We start from the raw sequence: 20,437 nt of genomic DNA on the forward strand, positions 1-20,437 counted from the left end.
ACTTCCCGTTTGTGACATTGATGAGTGAACATTGTTTGTGTGAGTGTCGAGCAGGAATGATTTGTCTTTCTCAAGATTCATTGCACCCCTGATAAGTACTCGAAAGATGTAATCTTACGTTGAGCGCACTTGATCGAAGAAATTACAAAAAGTATGTATTTGACCGCAGTATTTGATAAACTCTTTCTGAAAAGAACTGGATTTGATTTGCTGAAAACACTATCTTGTTTTCTCTCGTGTTGTGCGTTATGTGTGGCGACGGTAGTTTTTTTTTCGAAGCTGCTTCTTATTTCTATTGCTTCGGCGTTTTTGGCTTGTATGCAGCGATTTTTGAGGATTTGTTTGACTTTTGCTTTCGGGAAGCCAAACCAGCAGTAGCAGCATCTTTCTTCTTGCTGGTCGCCTTCTTCACAGCAGAAAGTTTGTTTTTTTTGCAGCAGTCCACACAATGGTTCCAAAATGATCTAACCGCTGCACAATTATTATTGAGTGGATTTCCGAGCTGGCACCTGCTTATACACAGATTTTTGTGACTTCAATAGCTTGCTTTCAAATGAATTTTAGAGCTATTGGAACAGGTTTTTGGATCAATAAGTAACACACATATAACGCGTGGACATTTTATCTTCCGAAGGAAGTGGTTATCATACTATTTCTTTCAACCGGCGAAGAGGTTTTATTGCTCAAAATCCTGTTTCTCCAATGTAACACTATCATTCTCGAAGCTTTGAACTTACACCCCAGTATAGAAATGAAAGATGTAGTCCGACCTCAAAATTATTTTCACATAAAATGTCTTGCAAAAAATGTCATGTTGAAATTTTCTACATATTTCAATACTTCTCCTTGGTTCACTGTGACTGGTTCGCGCTGGCATAAGGGTGATCCCAACAAACGCGAGCTGGCTCCTCTCTCTCAGGCAGCGTTGCCAATGTTCCAGTTTAAACTGGATTCTTCCAGTTTTTTTTCACTCGATCCAGTCTAACAGTTAAACCCTAAAATCTTTCAGTTTTTTTTTTCAAATATTATCCAGTTTTATCCAGTTTTATTCAGTTTTATCCAGTTTTTATATGTGTGCTTCAGTTTTCAGTGAAATAAATTCAAAATGTATAAACAATATCCCTCACTTACCCTTCCTATCCCTGGCCCAATTTAGTTTTTTATTACATTTATCGTTCGTTCGATCCAATTTGCGTTTAACGTGGATTGATCTTTCTTTTATTTCACACTCAACTCAGTGTTATTTTTTTCTTGCTTACACTTCCGAATTTTTAGGTCCTCCTAGTTGAGACTAATTGAACTACCGTTTCAACTAGCAATGTTCATAGTCTTACCCAAATAGGTTCATAGAGCTCGTGTGTTTTGCTGGCTTTGAGTTTATATAATCATCAAATGTTATAGGCCCTCCAAACCATTTTAAATTTCATAAGACCTTAGTGTCAATGAGTTCCATTGACTTTGATTGACATGAACATAAAACCCAAGTAATCTTGTCCCCGTTTACATCAAAGGGATATTAGTTTTTAATGGTCTCTCAAAGGATTTTTAGCCCTAAATAGCATAAATATTACGCATGATCTAAACTCTCCTATTTGATGCATATTTCGAAAAAAAATGCAGGCTTTGCACTATAGTGTTTTTTTTAGCAAGTTTGTATACTATGGATATTTTTCCAAAAGTATATTTTCGAGAAGGAGGAAATACTTAAGGATACCTCATTTTGATATTGATACCCAAATTTAGTTTGGACAAGTCTGATATTAAAGTAAAATACTAATGAATAATATCAAAATTGGAGAGAAATAGATTTTAAATGCCAATATTTTATAATTTCAATACCACAGTAACACTTGAGCAGTGTTGCTTTGGTATTGAGTGTGCTCTTTTTAGTATTGAAATAATATTATGGGACCCGATGAAAAAATATTCCTGAATTTTGATACATAGATCACTACATAAATTTGTGCACGTAGACGTCTGTTTGAGTTTCCATTCGTTGCAATTTTCAATGTCCGTATACGATAAAACGGTTTTACAGGATCCTGTTTTCTTCCAGTTTTTTAAAGAGCGATCTTCCAGGTTTTTGAAAATTATTATTGGCAACCCTGCTCTCAGGTATAGACGACACAGATCTGGTCAACTATTTTACACGTACGTGGGAAAATCCTTCTTTTATATATAAAGGTAAAAAAATGTGGACTTTTGTCGAAAACGTCATTTTTCTATCTCTTATAGCTTTTGGGATATATGACATATTTGCGTAGAGACTCCCTAAGAACTAATGTTTTACATTTTTGTGTGTAAATTCTCGGAATTGACATGTTCTTGATGTTTCTAAATAGGAAAAAAAACAGATCACGTGAATCACGTGAATTTACACACAAAAATGTAAAACATCAGCAGTAATTTTCAATAGAAAAATAAAAAGTTGTTTTTAAGTAGTACAGTATTTTATTTCATATATTTTTGAAGTTTCATTTGAAGGTAGTCGGTAATACAGTAGGCGAGATAAAAGCTCTTGCGGAACGCGAACCGAATCGGTGGAACATTCCAATAATTGTGCGTTTTTGCTTATTTTTTTCAACGTTGTCCAAATATGAATGAAGAAGTGACCACTTCTGGGCCAAGACTTACGTGATCAGAGCACCAGAAAGTTGGACAAAAAATAACGTGTTCAACTTCACGAAAAAGCTGAACATTTTGAAAATAAAAATAGTTACTTATCAAAACACCGTACACCGTCGCATAATCACAATAATGCTAAAGGAGAAGAAAACCAAATGTGAATCTGTCTGTTGTGAAATCAACGAGCGTTACAAGATAAATGAAATACATTCTGTCAAATCCTTCGGTCAGAGCGAGAATCGAAGCTTCCGACATGATATGTGTGCGAGATGTAAAATTTAAGGTGGGAAGATACTTGTTGTATGTTACTTTTCTTATAATAATCCACTACATAGGAAAAATATTTTTATTAAAAGTAAAAATAATCGAATAAAAAGAAAAAAACTACATTTTTTCATAAATTAATGCTAGTGTTCAAAATCATTGATATCGCAATACTATATACGAACTAATATCTGTAAATAAAATCAGTTTGCTAAACTGGTTCCAATACTGAAAAAAGTAAATTATTATTTAGATTACTCGTCTTGCTCAAACCTTTGTAGGGGAAGGAGACGAGACCATCATCATATTATAAGGGTCCAACTGACATTATGGCAGGAATTGAAATTTCAGTATTATTGTTCTAAACTTATTAACAATTCAATTTTACTTCTCGTCAAATTTTATATTTTTATGATTCTCAACGCAAAAAATATATTATTTGAACTTTTTCTTTCATTAATGCAACTAAGAATACTAATTACACAAACTGAAACATTTGTTTCATTCGAGATCACTAAAAAGGCAAGCTATCAAAATCAATGTATAAGACTTGAATGAACATACTTCGGCTGTCTCGCTTAGTTTTTCTCATTTCCCATAATTTTTCCATATTTAATCTCTTTTAAGAAAGAAAAAAAAACAGTTCAAATCGTGGCTATGCCATGCCATGCGGGCCATGCGGATAGAATCAAATTGGTTGCCAAAAAGAATCCAATAGAAATGTCACAAGAGATCCAATAATCAGGAGGGGAAAAAAGTGTTACTTTTCTTATAACAATCCGCTACACAGAGAAAGTTTTGTTATTAAAGGTGAAAATAATCGAATTAATAAAAATAAACGAACTGCATTTTTTCATCAATCAATGCTAGCGTTTCATATCACAAGAGCCGAACTGAAATGAAATATCATTATTACTGACATATATAAACTTAATGACGAATTTCATGCCAACTCGACTGGCCGTTAGCAGCACCATTTCAGATAGCAGTGAAACGTTGTTCGAAAAACTTTTTCCATGTAAATGTGCCCATCGTCCGATGTATGGAAAACTTGTTGGAAATTTTAAGGGCTATTTATATCTATTTTTTCAGAATGAAAGAAAAGCATATATTTTCGAGAAAAATGAATTTTAATTTTCAATTTTTTTTTACAATAAAATTATTTTCCAAAAAAATCTTTGATAATTTTTAATGAAAACCTAAATAATTTCCTACATTTCATTCTCTGACCATCTTTTTGTAGATCTTATAGTTTTTAAATTAAGATTTTTCGAAAAAAGAGTTGAAAAAAAACAAAATTCAAAAAGAAACCTACAAAAAACCTATCACACCTACAAAATTTTAGTCAAAGAATAGAATGTAGGAAATTATTTTGGTTGCTAAGGCTATTAATGTTCTATGCGTTACATTTTTATGTATCAACTAGCTGACCCGGCAAACTTGGTCTTGGTCCCAAAATTTGTTTTTTGTTATCAATACCTTCAAACATTCACGTTTTCTTACTATGAGCAAGTTCATGAGTCCAATCGCAGAACTGTTCATTGATTGATCTTCTAATCGACCCCGTTGAATTTACCTTTTACTAAAAAATTCCAAGTACTTCTACTAAAACTCATCATTCTAATATAAGATTATTTTCAGACACAATTCTCGTTCAAGATTTTTCAACCACTTGCAAATAACATGTTTCTCCGTTACATAAATGTTTTTTACAGAACAAATGATAGAATAAAGACAGCCCTAAATCGGACAATTCCTTTCTCGAGTTCTGCTCTTACCAACACATTCGGCGATACTTTTTTATTGTTAAAGATAGAAGAAGATATGGGAGTGCCTTTCATCACATTAAAATCCATTTCCAGTTTCGAAAAAAAAATCAATTTCGCTAGTGCAAACATCAAATGGACTAACAGCTCTTGTCACTATGTAATTGTAGAACATATGGGAATTTATTTTCCGAATTTTCCCTTTCTCCTTCAGAGTTTTCCAAAAATTTTCAATCGTCTTGTTTGGTTTGAATATTTTTGGTTGAAATATGTGTGATATTTTAATGGGACCCCCTCTCCATTCCAGAAGAGGGAGGGGCGTCATACCATCAGAAACATACCCTCATACCCAAAAACCCTCACATCCCAAATTGTGCTTGATTAGCTCTCGAGTTATGCAGAAGTTTGTGTTTCGTTTGTATGGCAGCCCTTAGAGAGCGGGAGGAGTGTCCAACCACCATATCAATCTCCACATGCCTAATTTGGTTACATTTGCTTGACTAATTCTCGAGTAATGCAGAATTTTGAGTTTCATTTGTATGGCAGTCCTCCTCTTAGAGAGGGGGGTGGAGAGTCTAACCACCATAGAAATATTTATTGTACCTCAAAACCTCAATATGTCTAAGCTGGTTTCATTTGCTTGATTAATTTTCGAGTAATGCACAAATTTGTGTGCCATTTGTATGACAACCCCCCTTTAGAGAGGGGGGTGGAGATTCTAACCACCATAGAATCATTTATTGCACCCTGAAACCTCCACATGCCAAATTTGGTTTCATTTGCTTGATTAATTCCCGAGTAATGTAGAAATTTGTGTTTAATATGTATGGCAGCCCCTTAGAGAGGGGTCTCAAACTACCACGAAGACCTCCCCCGGCCCCAAAAACCCCTACATACCAATTTTTATGTTGATCGGTTCAGTAGTTTCCGAGTCCATAAGAATCGGACAGACAGACAGACAGACAGAAATCCATTTATATATATATAGATTATCGCATTTTAAATGCTCTGCTAAAACCTTTTTTCTATTTGAAAAGAAAATATGAAAAAGTTGTTGTTCGAAAAACTTTTTCCCTGTAAAAGTGCCCATCTTCCGATATATGGACGACTTGTTGGAAATTGTATGGGTTATTTATGTATATATATTTTAGAATTTTAAAAAATACGTTTTTGAGAAAAATGAATTTCAATTTTTGAAATAAGTTTTTTGTCAGCGAAAATTTTTTTGTGAAAATTGAAATAATTTCCTACATTTCATCCTTTGACAAAAAAAAAATTAGGTATCATGTTATAAATTTTTGTAAAAATCTAAGAAAAGAAAATTTGGCTTTTTCCAAAAAGTAGTCTATTTATTTTTCGAATATTTCAAGTATGCTAAGTTGCTTAAATGGGGGTCTCCGTAGCCACATTGGTTGCGCGTTCGCTTAGTAAGCGATCGATCGTGAGTTCAAAACTCAGGGCCCTCATTGACCATCTTTGTGTTGTTACAGAAAGGCTACGTCCACGCAACAATCATCAGCGATGGAGATCGATCCACGGTCGAAATAAAATCGATTCATCCATACAACTGCTCTGCTCTGCAAGACACATCGGGCTGCTGTTCTATAAACAACTCAACAATGATCAATCAACTGTCTCCGCTGTCCGGTGGTCCAACTGGATAATGGAAGAACAGACAGAATACGCTTACGCCTAAATGGCTACTGTGTGAATGTACCATATGTAATGGTATAGAAGGAATACTGGCGAATGGCAACTGTGTAATTTGCTAATTATAGATATGATAACCATGTGACATGTACTCGATTAAAATTCGGCTCTGTTACAGCTAAAATGCTAATGAGCCTTAAATAAATGAATGGGATAAAAAAAAAGTTGCTTAAATGAGCCATGTCTTCACACCCACAACGTTTCACTGTTATCTGAAATGGTACTGCCAACTCCTAAGACGAGTTGACATGAAATTCATTTAATTATAATTCAATTTTCCTTCTCACCAAATATTAGGTGTTTATTATTCTGAACGATAGAATCATATTATTAGATCTTTTTTCTATAATTGAAACAACTAAAAAAATAATAAAATAAATTGTGTAATTCACAAATTACAGCATTTATTTCAATTCTGGCTCGGTCAAAAAGGTAAATTAACAAATCTCGAGTCACGAAAATGTTTTCTCCTTTTATAGGAGAAACATCTGACAGCATCCGGAAAAAAGACAGCATGGGGAAAAAGGTGCAAGAAATTTATTTTTCAAGCAAAATGCACTTAAAAAATCAATTTTATTGACTCCGCATGACCCAAAGTATAACTATTGAAACAAATTCAATATTTCGAATAAACGTTTCCAGATTTTTCGATATGTTTGTCTCTCAGCTGCGGATAGCAGGAATCTAACGTCACAAAGTTAAGAAAGATCTCTGCAGAAGGATAATCTTTCTTGGGAGAAATTCTGGCTCGATCGAAAACGTAAATAAACAAAGTTTGAGTCACAAAACCATTTGTTCCTTTGATCGGAGAAATATAGAATACTTATTCTGATATAAGCAATCAAAGAAAAAATGAAACATTTTAGTTCGTGACATGTTCGACTTTTTTTTATTGATGAATGTAATGAGAAAACTTTTTTTTTCAAATGTGTAATTGGATTCTGTATATTCTCTTTCAACGTTGTTTGTTACTACATTCTATTTTGTACCATTTGTGTAAGTGACTGGTATGCCTGGTATGTGGATATCCTATCTGTCAAATATCAAAGAGCTGTTGTCGAAATATACGAATAAAGATATGAGTATTGTCTTGATGAACTATTGATTGAGTTAATAAAAAATAAACATGTGACACTTAGGGAAAGCCTCGTTTGATTAATTTTATTTTCAAGACTTTCGTTCAATTTTTGTTTTTTTTCGAAAGATGCAAAAAATCTTCGCATAGTAAGAATTGTATTATTAAAATTTACTGTCTTCACAGTAAGTCAAAAATTCTCTAAGTGAAGACACGCTTAACACCGTGAATACTTGCTGATAACCATAGCTACACTAAAAGAATGAAGTGTGATACACATACTATAGGTTAACGTTACGTTGTATGTGTATCAATCCTTCATCAGATTGAAGCTTCTATTGTTTAACACTTGATAATGTGGACGACAATTACGCTGAAGCGAACTGAGTCAAATATGAGATCAGTTTATTGTTGTTCAATCAACGTGGTTCATCACCCTATTTCAGAATTTTGGTCATTTTAACCCGTTTTATGCCCAGCGTTCGAAAAATCGAACAGCAACTTTGATCATTTTTTATGGCTTTAGAAAGCAACCATATGATAAAGTTTTAGTATCAAATGACAGCTTAGTCTATTAGCTACCACTTACTATCAATTTCATTTAAATTTGTATCACTTTATTAGACATAAAAATCAGTTTACAGTAACTACGTGCGGAAAGTACATAACCTCACATAACCTAACAAAAAACAAAACCTTTCAAGATTCAAAAATATGTAAACTTTTTTATAATATTACTTTAGTAAAAGATCACACATTGTGATGTAGGAAGAAAACCATCAGATTGAACCTCCTACAGGAACAAAAATGTAGGTTTTGGCCAATGTTTTTGTTTGGCGCTTTTTTGATATTTGTCATTTTTCGGAAAGAGAAAGAACGGAAAAAAAATAATTATTGAAGATTGAGGCTTCTGTAACGCCAATAATCAAAATTACACCAATGCTTTTGTTGAAAAAATCATTTTTACAGCTTGGTCGTTAATGGGTTAATGTTCCACAGCAGCAAAAATGTGATCACGTAAACAAACGGTGTAACATCATTTATATCTACATAATAGCGAACTATGCAATAATGGGAGCTTCACAACCTTCAAGCTGTCATTTGTTCTTTGAATCGCACGATCGATGATCACTTTCACTACGTTCGCCTTACCGTCGTCAGGGCCCATCAATATTCTTCGTTCGCTTGTGCAAGAAGACTCAACCGACTGCATTTCCAACATCTCAGATGAAATGCGCCCGGGACGATTTATAGACATATTTGAGTTAAACGCCATACTCGTAAGGTTTCACTTTTACATGGGCACGAAAAAAGTTTCCTTGCAGAATATATAATCACGTGCGAATGAGGAAATCAGTTGTAAACTTGAATGAGTACTAATCTACACACATCTCGCTTATACACGTTTGTTTTGCGTTGCTCGATCAAAGATTCCTTTATCGAGCTTTGCGTACGACATCTTCCGCATAATAACTATTCACAACGTCGCCTTCATCCAACTTCGTATCGTTTTAAAATCCAAATTGATATCAATTGACACTTTGTAATGTATCGGCTGCGATTTGTCTAGCCGATGGCAATGGCCACCATCCAAATTGAGCTGTTATTAACATCGATTGCCTTTTTTGTTATCAGACTCAAGCGCCATCACTCTCTCTTTTCGGAGAGTTCGAACAAAACCTATCCAACTTACCGAGAATCGATCGGTTCCTTCTCGCACAGCTATGGCAACCACCGAACCGATCCGGCAATGGCAGCCGTGAATCTTTGCCCCCGGCGACTTTCATGTTGTTGGCCATCTTCACTTGCGTACTTGTGTTTTATATGTATGTTTTTTTTATTCTGTTCACGGCCGAAGACGAAAAACGAACGTTGAGCACACGTTTCGCGGAACACCTGAAACCTAGGATACTCTCCGTCTCCCGTATGTAATTCGCGACCTATTCGAGCGCCACTTGTTGATAGACTGCTGGCAGCTGACTGCTGAAGTCGGTCTCTAGTGCTGCGTCGATGATACTAAAATTTGCAGTGTCTCAATTCGGATGGTGGTGTGTTTGCAAGCTGAGATTTAGGTGGAATTAAGCAAATGTGATCGCGAAAGTGGCGATTGTGAAAAGAGAATCAAACACAAAGCGTAAGAACGTTTTTTGAACACCGCCAAGGCGAGTTCTGTAATCAATCGTGGATGTATTGACCGTTTGCGCAGGCTCGGCTTGAGAAACTAAAGTCGCTTATCGGAACATTTCGCCAGAAGGGGAAACCGGTTTAGTAAAGCGCATCTCGTTTGATGATTCTTTAGAAAACTCTTCATCAGCACTGTGAGAAAAAAACCCGTTTAACATTTTTATTGTTTTGATTTGTTCTAAATGTTACATGTCTACCTTTAAACTCATTTTGGAAAACTAAGTTGATTTGTGTTTCCGTTCATTTTTCGTTACAGCTGGCTCCATCCCGTTCTCATATTCGCAGGAGCCGTTTGAAACGGTTTGTTCAATGTGTTCTAGAATTTGTTATTCAGCGATAGTCAATAAATTAGCCGGCTTAAATATTCGTGTCGCTTTGGATAGTAAAATAAATTGTATGCTGAAATTTCGTGTATATTATGTATTTTATCAACAAAAGCTGAATGAAAGGTTACGATTTACGTAAGATGAATCGGATACATCGGATGAGCGCGTGAGAAAGTCAGAATAAGGAAGTCGAAATTTTATGCTCCATATTGTATTTGGAATCAGCACAAAAAGTTGTTTCAGCGCCAAACATGCTGTCTCTTATAGGAAATATGCGTCGAATTTTAATTTTTTTTACAAGCTACATAGTTACATATTACAAGTTACACATGTTTTACGGATATTTATTTTCGGTAGATTGAAACAATTTTGGAAATCACCCACGAAGTTCGATAGTTTTGAGGAAAACATATTTAACATCCATACCTCTCACGCAGAGATCACGAGTTCAATTCTCACTCCCGACATTCTTCCAAAAATGGAAGTAAAAGTGACGAACCAGCCGAAATGTGTTGAAAGTCACTATAATAGAGGAAAAGATAAATTTGGGACATGTAAAGAGTGTGTCACATCAAATTGCATCACGGAAAAAACGCTGTAGAAATTTAATTTTTAGGAATTATATCTTCAGCTTTCGCTTATAATCAGATAAGAGTGTATAGATCACGTTGGCCATGTTTCACTGTCAATTTTTCGTAAATTTGGAAAAATGTCGTCGAACGAAAAAGAGCGTCGTGAATAAATCCTGCGCACTCATTTCGAAAATCCGGAGTTGTCACATCGGGACATCGGTAAGATGCTGGAAATCGTCCAATCCACGGTCAGCAGAGTACTAAAACGATTCTTCGAGAACCTAACCATCGACCGGAAGGTGAAGAACGGCAAAAATGGATGCTCCGTCAGTGAAAAAGATCACAAGCGCGTAGTTAAGCAGTTTAGACGTGATCCGAGAAGTTCGGTCCGGGATGTCGCCAATAAGCTGAATTTGTCAAGTTCATTCGTCCAGCGGACCAAGCAGCGGGAGGGCCTGCGTACATACAAGGTTCAGAAGGCTCCTAACCGCGACGAAAGGCAAAACATGGTGGGGAAGACGCGAGCCCGGAAGCTGTACACCGAAATGCTGACGAAGCCGCATTGCCTGATAATGGACGACGAAACCTACGTCAAAGCGGACTTTCGTCAGCTGCCGGGCCTGTTGTTCTTCTCCGCAGAGGACAAATTCAGCGTTCCGGAGGAGATTCGCAAGCAGAAACTATCCAAGTTTGCCAAAAAGTACATGGTGTGGGAAGCGATCTGCTCTTGCGGAAAGCGGAGCGCCCCTCCGTGATGACCGGCACGGTAAACGGGCAGGTTTACCTTAAGGAGTGCCTACAGAAGCGCTTACTACCACTATTGAAGCAGCAAGAGGACCCGACCATCTTCTGGCCGGATCTCGCTTCGTGCCACTATTCAAAGGACGTGTTGGAGTGGTACGAAGCCAACGGGGTCACCTTCGTGCCAAAGGAAATGAACCCACCCAACGCGCCGGAGCTTCGCCCAATAGAGAAATATTGGGCGATTATGAAGCAGGCCCTCCGGATGAACCCAAAAGTTGTCAAATCTGAGACGGACTTCAAGAGAAAATGGATTTCTGTTCAAAAAAAACTACAACCTGACGTTGTACAGAACCTTATGGACGGGGTAAAGAGGAAGGTGCGAGCATACGGGCTTGGGCTCGAAGTATGAATAAAAAGAAAATGCCAAAAGTTGTTTAGTAGTTTTTATTTTACTGTCTAAAATTTTCAAAAGGATCGGTCTACTCGGCGAATTTCTACAGCGTTTTTTCCGTGATGCAATTTGATGTGACACACCCTTTACTCAGAGTTCAACCTAACCAACAAGTCTTTTACAACAACATAAGTTGTGAAACATGCGTTAATTAATACTATTTCGCATGACCATAATAAAACTGATTGAACTATGAAATGAATACACGTAGTCGTCGTCTTCGATTTAAAAAAAAGCTATCTGAAAATCTTCTGGCTTTTCATAAGAAATGTGAACTGAAAAAAAAACATTAAGTTCTTCAAATTTCCTCTACGTGCAATTTGTAATTTTTTTTTGAAGAAAACACATACTATTACTAATAATCACTTATTAATATAAATGCAATTGTTCACGAACACCGTGATTTAGTTTCGATACATAGCAGCTACAAGTTATAAGTTTTCACAGGTTTAGTGATGAATGTAAAAGTGAGTATAATGACTGAATCTAACATTATTGGTATTGATAAGTTTAGATTAGAACAGATTCGCATTTTGAATTTTTAAACTTCAAAATGCGAATTTAGAATTCATCTACTAATCCGACTGCTGAATGCAGCTAATTGTAAATTAAAATTACCATGGTTATACAATTAGTTTACTTTTTGTTAGGGAGTTCCTTTTTTTCTCGATCAATTTACCTTTGCCAATTTTTTTCATTATTAGAGTCATTGTTACCCCGGTCACCAGTAGAGATAGTTGGAAAATTATTCCTGGAATATTATAATAAAGATGGAATTCCATGTTTCTGAACTGTAAAAGTAAAAGTTAGTGATTCGTTTTCCTGATAAAACAGGTATTTTCTTTCATTTTACAGAGTTTTATCCGTTACCGTTTGATCAAGAGGATCAAACCACCAATCACCAGCTCTATAGAAAATATTGTATAGGTTTCAAATAAGAAATTTAGGTTATTTTTTTGAACTCCTCTATTGTTCATCATTAGACCTATGGTGCAAAACGTGCCATAGTGTACACACATTACTCAAATTGTGTACAACATGTCCAAGAGTCATATGATTGGTAATTTTTGATCCGAAAATTTGTTTCAATAGCTTAAACATAGCTTTGAAAACAGGTAATTGAAATCACACAAATCCGTATATAAGCCGGCGCCCGCTCGGAGATTCATTTAGCTGTGATTGGAAAATGACGGGAAGATGGTATCACTCGCTTAAACACTATGCTCTTCTCTTCCAATTCCATTTCTTTTCTGAAGACGGATCGAACGGAGCCCATAGCGAAAAACGAAGTATCGATGACAATTCGATACAGATTGTTCACAAATGGTGAGATTAACTATGAATTTGAAAGCGGGGAAATGACATGTTTGGTATGGTGTAGAGCAGGGGCTCTCAAAGTGGCAATATCGACCCCTTGGGGTCGATATTGGTTTCTCAGGGGTCGACATGAACGAAAATTGATTTTGGGGGTCGACGAGGTCTAAAAATTTACTCCCATTATTTAACACAAGTTCTTGTTTGAAACTTTCATGATACAGTATAAGTTGTGTTGTGTGATCCAACTTGATTTATAGTAGAAAGTATTATTGTTGTACTTTTAAAAATCTCAACAAATAGATGAGCGCGCATAAGTTCGTATAAGATGCAAAATTTGGCAAGTGCATTTGGCATTTGGCATTTGCGTTCTGAAATTTGTTGGAACTTGAATGCACCCATTCACTAATTGAATTCAAAAGATTCTATTAGTAGAAATAGAAAGAAAGTCACCAGGTTCCATCTTATGTTTTTAAATTATTATCATTAACGTGAGATCAATCCCCTTTTTTTTCAAAAATTAATTGCCTACTTCAGTATTTGTAAGTAATTTGTATTGACATATTAACAATTGAATTAATATTTATATAATTTACATCTATTTATTTGGTTGAATTCTTATGAGAAAATGATGTCATGTTCACCCGCTCAACCTATGGGGCACGGTAGTATTAAAAATGTCCCACCTTTTTTATGCGTAATAACGCGAGACATTTTTTGACCCACCTAGAAATATTAGAATAGATGTATTCTCATACATTTTTTTCGGAACCTTCTTATGTAAAGTGGTTGGCAACACCATTATGAAAGGTTATCCAACCGCAAAGTCTTTAAATTAGTAATAATTTTGTATGAATTGAACAAATACTAGAAATAGATATTGGTTTAAAAAATTTGACTATAGGGGTCTGGAGTATCACTTAATATCGGAAAAGGGGTCTATTGCCCGAAATAGTTTGAGAACCCCTGGTGTAGAGAATCACCACCATATCAAAGAAATCGTATTGTTTGATGAAAGCAGAAGTTTTAATATCATTTGTTAAAGAATGCAACAATCGATCGATGATTGTGATTGGCGGGGAGGGGGTATTATTTGTGCAGAGTATTTTCGAGAATGGATTTCGAGGAGGATGTGCTCCCTAGGCCGAGTGGTTAGCATCACATATTATCATGCTGGTGGTTCGGGTTCGATTTTCGTTCTGGCCGGGGAATTTTTTGTCAAAGAAATTTCTTCCGACTTGCACTGTGGTCACGCTTATTCTAGAGCTTGTCACCCAGAATACATTCAAGGTTTGTTATTTGGCATAGAAATATCAACTAAGTACGTTCGCAAAAGTTTCAAAGATTTCTTTTTGAGTGTTGATAATTTTTTTCCAGCTTGAAATTGCAACGGATGTTCATATTTGACATAATGACAAACAGAACTGATTGTTCCGCTCTGCTCCAGCAAGTTAATTTGAACGCTTCGCAATCATAACGCGATCAATATCCCCCTCCACAGGACGAACTACGGGCACAACAACCCACTCAGTGCGATTTTACGAGCATTCAACGATGTTTCCGACTATTTTGACTATAATATAAGCAAGGACGTTTTCAAAAATAGGATAAGGAATTTAAATTTTTTCGAAGACAAAGGAAATAAATAAAATAAAATGAAATAAATATAAAAATAAAACAAAATAAACGAAGGTTTGATGTAATTATTTTATTCGAAAGAAGAAACACCTAAAAGTAATATGCTTCTAGCAATTCTAGCAATTTTTTATGCTATTGAAACAAGTTTTCAGGTCAACAATTAATGATCTGAAAACTTGTTTTTTTATTTAAATCGTTTATTTTTACAGGCTCAGTTACATAGGTTTAAAGGAGCCGAACTCCTTACTGTATTGTATACATTTTTCCTTAATTCTAATGTTAATAATATAGGAAACCGATTACTCGCGGTCGACTCGAGTTTAGAAGGGTGACATATTTTCTTCAGGAAAAGGAGGGGATATGAGGATATATTGACAATGATCACACTCACACTCTCAATCACACTCATCACACTCAATTCTTAAACCTATCTTATATCTAATATGTATTTACATTTCATCTCATTCTTAAGAAGGGATCCGATCTCTCACAAAGGAAAAGGAAAAGGAAAAACTAAGGGTATAAGGACAATCACACACGAAGATCGATAGCTTTAAGGAATACATATATTTGGGACATGTAATCAAGGTCTAACCGAGCCAACACGTCTCTCACCGGCACCATGGGCTGCCTTCCTCGGGCCCGAAGGGTGTCTTCTAAATTCGATCTGGCGACAAGCTACAGCTCGCACGACCAAACAACGTGCTCGATGTTATGGTAACCTTGGCCACAAACACAAAGATTGTTGTCGGCAAGATTAATACGAAAGAGTAGCGCATCTAACGAACAGTGATTGGACATGAGTCGGGAGAAGGTGCGAATAAAGTCCCGACTCAAGGCCAGACTTTTGAACCATGGTTTGAGGCTAACCTTAGGGATAATCGAGTGGAGCCACCGGCCCAATTCATCTTCGTTCCATTTGCGTTGCCAGTTAACTATGGTATTTTTGCGAACTAAAGAATAAAATTCATTGAAGGCGATTTGACGCTGATAAATATCGCCTTCAATTGCACCTACCTTTGCCAATAAGTCAGCCCTCTCATTACCCGGAATTGAGCAATGTGAAGGGACCCAGACAAAGGTAATGACATAACAGCGTCTGGATAAAGCACTCAAAATTTCTCGTATTCTCTCAAGTAAGTACGGCGAGTGCTTTTCCGGCTTCACTGAACGGATAGCTTCGACAGAGCTAAGACTATCCGTTACAATGTGAAAACTTGTTTCAATAGCATAAAAAATTGCTAGAATGGTCTCGCTAGCTCGCCAAACACTATGCTCTTCTCTCCCAATCCCATTTCTTTCCTGCCGACGAATTGAACGGAGATTTTTTTTGGTAAAATCAGCAGTTTCATTATCGAATGCTCACGAATGCTGCTAAGAGCTATATGCTTGTTACTTATTGATTGCTATGCCAACGATAGTCCTACGTTCACCTTGCGGTTATACCACAGATATAACCCATTCCTAGTTTTTTCGCTATACACTGAATTTAGAGTAGTGTGAAATGGAAGGTGTCACAAAGCTAACAATTTGGCTGCATGGTAACCTTTTTCCTAGCTCTTTTCATTATTTTGACCTGAACGGAAAATGAATTAAATGTTTTTTTAGATGACGAAAAATTACGAAACTAGGCAGTTTTGATTGCTTATAAATAAGCAATACAAACTGAATCCACCTGTTACCTGTATGTGTGAAAATGTTTGCAGATTATTCGTTTGGGTGGAAGTCATTTCGAAATGCAATGAAGACAATTTGACGGGGAAGAATGAAATGAGATAGTCGTGTCGTAGAGGGGGAAAGCAACTAAATGCCCGACTGACTGTTTAGTCGTTTTGGCGGAGAAACTGCGTGAAGAAGCCAAAAGTCATTTCCAACTGACTATGGAGGGGAATTTCTCCATAGTCAGCTGTCTATCCTCAGTTGAATATGACTATGCCGAGTCCTGGTTTGCACCATTAAGTAATGTCAAAATTGGAAAAAAAATCTCAAGAATTTCGGTTACGATTTTTTAAAATATTTTTTCAAAAGGGGAATGTTTCTGAGAGTCTTAAACTAAGTTAATCACGCGACATACTGAGTATTCCAGCTTATTAAGATCGGGGCAGGATGGTGGCCACATTTCCTTCATCCAGAAAGACAGATGTTCCCACAACCACTTCTCAGTGCGGTTTGAGGTATGGACCGGAGTTGCGTCTTGTTGAAACACAACATTTGGCTTTGGGCCGTACTGCTCTTTGATCAACGGAGGAACATGCTTACTGAGAATCCCGATGTAGACCTCCGTGTTTACTTTGCTGCCTTCTGGAATGGGCACAGGGTTAATTTTTTTTTCATCGGAAGCTTTCAATCCAAACACCAGAACGCTAGCAGGATGCTTGGTCAGGTACACGTTTTTATGCCTGCCGGCCACAAATTTTACCGGAAGAGAACTAATATAGCGATCGGCTCTAAAAATTTGCTATGAATCTTGCTTTTGATGGCAGCGATAACCCTCGGAATCCGAGCTAACCATTAGTAGCAAACCACAAGACTGATCTTTGATCGAAAAAATGGTTGGATTATACCTATAATATAACCGTAAGGTTGGCGTGGGACTACTGTTGGCTTAGTAAGCATTTGTTTGTATTGATAAAATTATTGATTGTATGAAACATTTTTTTAATTCAATTGAACATATTTGCTTTGTATGTAAAAAGTTTGAACAGTGTACAGAACTATGTATTACCAATTCATGCATTGTGATAGATTATGTTCTTAGTTACAAGTAAATTTGATGACCGTCCTTTTACGTTTGATACTAGGAATCATATCAAACGTAAAAGGACGGTCATCAAATTTACTATCAAAATATGTGAACGGAAGAATTGTTGAACGATCATTATATTTTACATTCAGGCCTGTTGGTAATAATAAATGATATGAAATTCCCCTTTCGAATTATTGCATCTCTCATGTGTACATAATTTCGAACCACGAAATTGTTTGATTCGATGAACTTCAGACACTTTGTTCTGATTTTGACATGTATATTCAACGCATATTGTTGTATCAATAGACGTTGTCGCAGCAAATGGCTATAAGTATTTGGCCTAACCCTCAAACGGTATGCATAGAAATTAAGTGAGCAGAAGATATGAAGGCACATCTTCCAATGCACTTTTGAAAAACCGGCCAAAGCGTGGTGATCGTACCCGCTTTTGTTGTTCGTGATAGGACAACATATTCCGAAGCGCAAAAAAAATGCAGGTACAGAAGTACCCACGGCTTGCATGAATCGGTAACTTAAATTTCTACTTTTTCTACTATAGCGGCTTTAAACTTGAAAGTTCATTCGCCTCTAGTATCTGAAATGACGATTTTCCCAGGTTCCCCAGTTTAGAAGTACGTGTTGGGGAAACATATTGCGGTCTGCACAGAAACAAGCGAGTACAAAAGTACTTGTGTTAGGGAAACACATTTTGGTGTGAACAAAAATAACTCGATTTGCATGTCTTTGCAAAGTAAGGGAGGAAAGATTTTCAATTAAAGAAACTTTAAACTTTTTCAGTTCATTCGTCTCTAGGATTGAGAAAGGCGGAACCACTACATTTCCGTTGTTCCTCTACACTCGCGCTTTGACAAAGGCACTGAATCCCTCGCCGAGACCCATCCAGCAAACGACAAATTGTTTCGGAGTCTGACTGATAGGTGCTGAGAGAGATTACCACAGTTTCGGGTTCTTGTAAAATTCTCTCCTCAAGGACTTCAACTTCAACTCGGTGGTCAGCATTAAAAATATCTTGAACAATTTTCAACATGAAAGTGAACATATTCTGGAAGGATGGAATTTTCAAGCTGCGTGAAAAATGGAGAACGATTGCGGACCAAAACTGTACATATAAAGTTATGAGCTATCCTGATTTCTTCCTGATTTATATTTTCGTTCTTCTTGACTTTTGGAAATTGGCAACCCTGCTCACAACTTTTTCAAGTGCAAGCGATGACACCGGGCTATAGCGATGACACGAGCTTGGATTTGTGATGCGTTCGAAAGTGCCTCGTCGAATTTCGATACGAGCTAGGAATATATGACTTTTTTTCAGCTTGAAACACACTGCCCTCACTATATTGATGACAATTACAAGCGAGTTCATTTTGTTCATATCGCTCGACAACATGCTCCAATCGCTGTTCAATTATAACTGAGTGGATTTCCGAGCGGCGCTCGCCTATTTACCGATTGGTGATTTCAATAGCCTGTTTTGATAGCAATTTTAAGGTTATTGAAACAAGTTTTTAGATAAAAAAGTAACAAGTATATAACGCGTAGACATTTTATCTTTCGAATGAAGTGTTTATCATACCATTTCGTTCAGATGTTTAGGAGCTATTAACGCTCAAAATCTCGGTCTCTGGCGTAACGCTTTCGTTTTCGAAACTTTGATTTTACACCCCGGTAGAGAAATGAAAGACGTAGTCCTACGTCAAAAAATAAGTCAGGCTGGACCATTTAGAGAATGAAAACGACAGAGTTCGATGAAACGAACTTTGCAAGAAATCGCACAGGATTTTGTTTGGCGAGACGGTAACAACGGCATAAATAAAAACCAACCGCACACAGCTGCCTCATGTTAAAAGTAAACATCAGCTGATATTCATTTGGCTAAGATGAAATTCAATTCTGGCATCTTGAATAATCAAGATGAAAATGACACTAGGTGGAAAAATAAACTTGAAAATATAATGAAGAACAAAAGTTCATTTGCTCATATTCACTGGTTGTCTGGATCTGTCATTTTGATTTTCGTTTGGAATTTATAGGTTTTCGATGCAACCTAGTCCGAAAATCTATGCATTTGAGCTTAGTGAAGATGATTTTTTTCAACACTGGGTATATGTGTTGTATGCACGAAGGAGAGCTTGTGCATTAGTGCTCGCGGGGCTCATGTATCTGCATGGGTAAAACAATTCACTTTGATAAACGGTTCAGTCGCTAACCATTTATCTAAGTGAACCAGTTCTTTTGAACCGTTCTTTCGCACCAGCGGTATCAATATGAGTATCAAAAACAACATACAATGTTAGCTGGAGCCCAGCATACATAGACAGCTATTCATATCCTAGCATTGATATCGTTGGACATTTTTTGATTTGCATGAAATTTATATTTTTGAAATTACGGGAGAAAAAAAAGTCGCAAACTGTTTGTGAAAATATATTTATCAGCAGACAATAGTAGGGGAAAAGGGGGGAATTTGGACCACCTAAGCAAATCGCCTAATATTTTCAAACCAATACGGTATAAATAAAAAATGTCACATTGTATACTGAGCTACACTTGTTTTCTCTCAATCAATAATGTTTAATCATCATATCAAGCTTCAAACTACCAAATATATCATAAAATAAAAGAGATGATTTTTGGACATTAATATTTGATGCGGGGTGATTTGGTTCAGTGTATGTTTCATCGAAAAAAACATACTTATGTTTATGTAAAGTATTTTGGGATAATGTTACAATCAGTAACAGAGTTTTGGGATCGATACTAGGTGTCTTGGCCAGATTCCAGACCAGAAAAATTGGATTGACACCATTTCGAATTCTGCATGAATCTTTTTACTGTTTTTCGAGCATTTTCAAACACTTTCGTTGTTGGTCAGAAAAATCCGTTCTTGATGGCCTGAGTTGCCCCTTCAAGCTCCTTCTTCTTCCAACGTTGTCTGTCCACCCTCTTTTTGTAATTCAGCGACATCTGGAATAAATTAGACCAAAGAAAAGCCTCAAAC

The 20,437-nt window shown here is 36.4% G+C and overlaps 1 protein-coding gene across 1 annotated transcript in view; it reads right to left on the reverse strand.

The window, feature by feature from the left end:
- The window catches only part of LOC129766195 (uncharacterized), a 69,664-nt gene extending 60,602 nt beyond the window's left edge, over window positions 1–9,062 (reverse strand). Inside the window, exon 1 of the mRNA XM_055766704.1 lies at window positions 8,593–9,062. Coding sequence (XP_055622679.1) covers window positions 8,593–8,716 — 124 coding nt within the window. The 5' untranslated portion in view covers window positions 8,717–9,062. The remainder of the gene's footprint in view (window positions 1–8,592) is intronic.
- Window positions 9,063–20,437: the final 11,375 nt, after the last annotated feature.

The sequence above is a fragment of the Toxorhynchites rutilus genome, chromosome 2 (genome assembly GCF_029784135.1).
Source record: "Toxorhynchites rutilus septentrionalis strain SRP chromosome 2, ASM2978413v1, whole genome shotgun sequence".
In the NCBI taxonomy this organism is placed as follows: domain Eukaryota; kingdom Metazoa; phylum Arthropoda; class Insecta; order Diptera; family Culicidae; genus Toxorhynchites; species Toxorhynchites rutilus.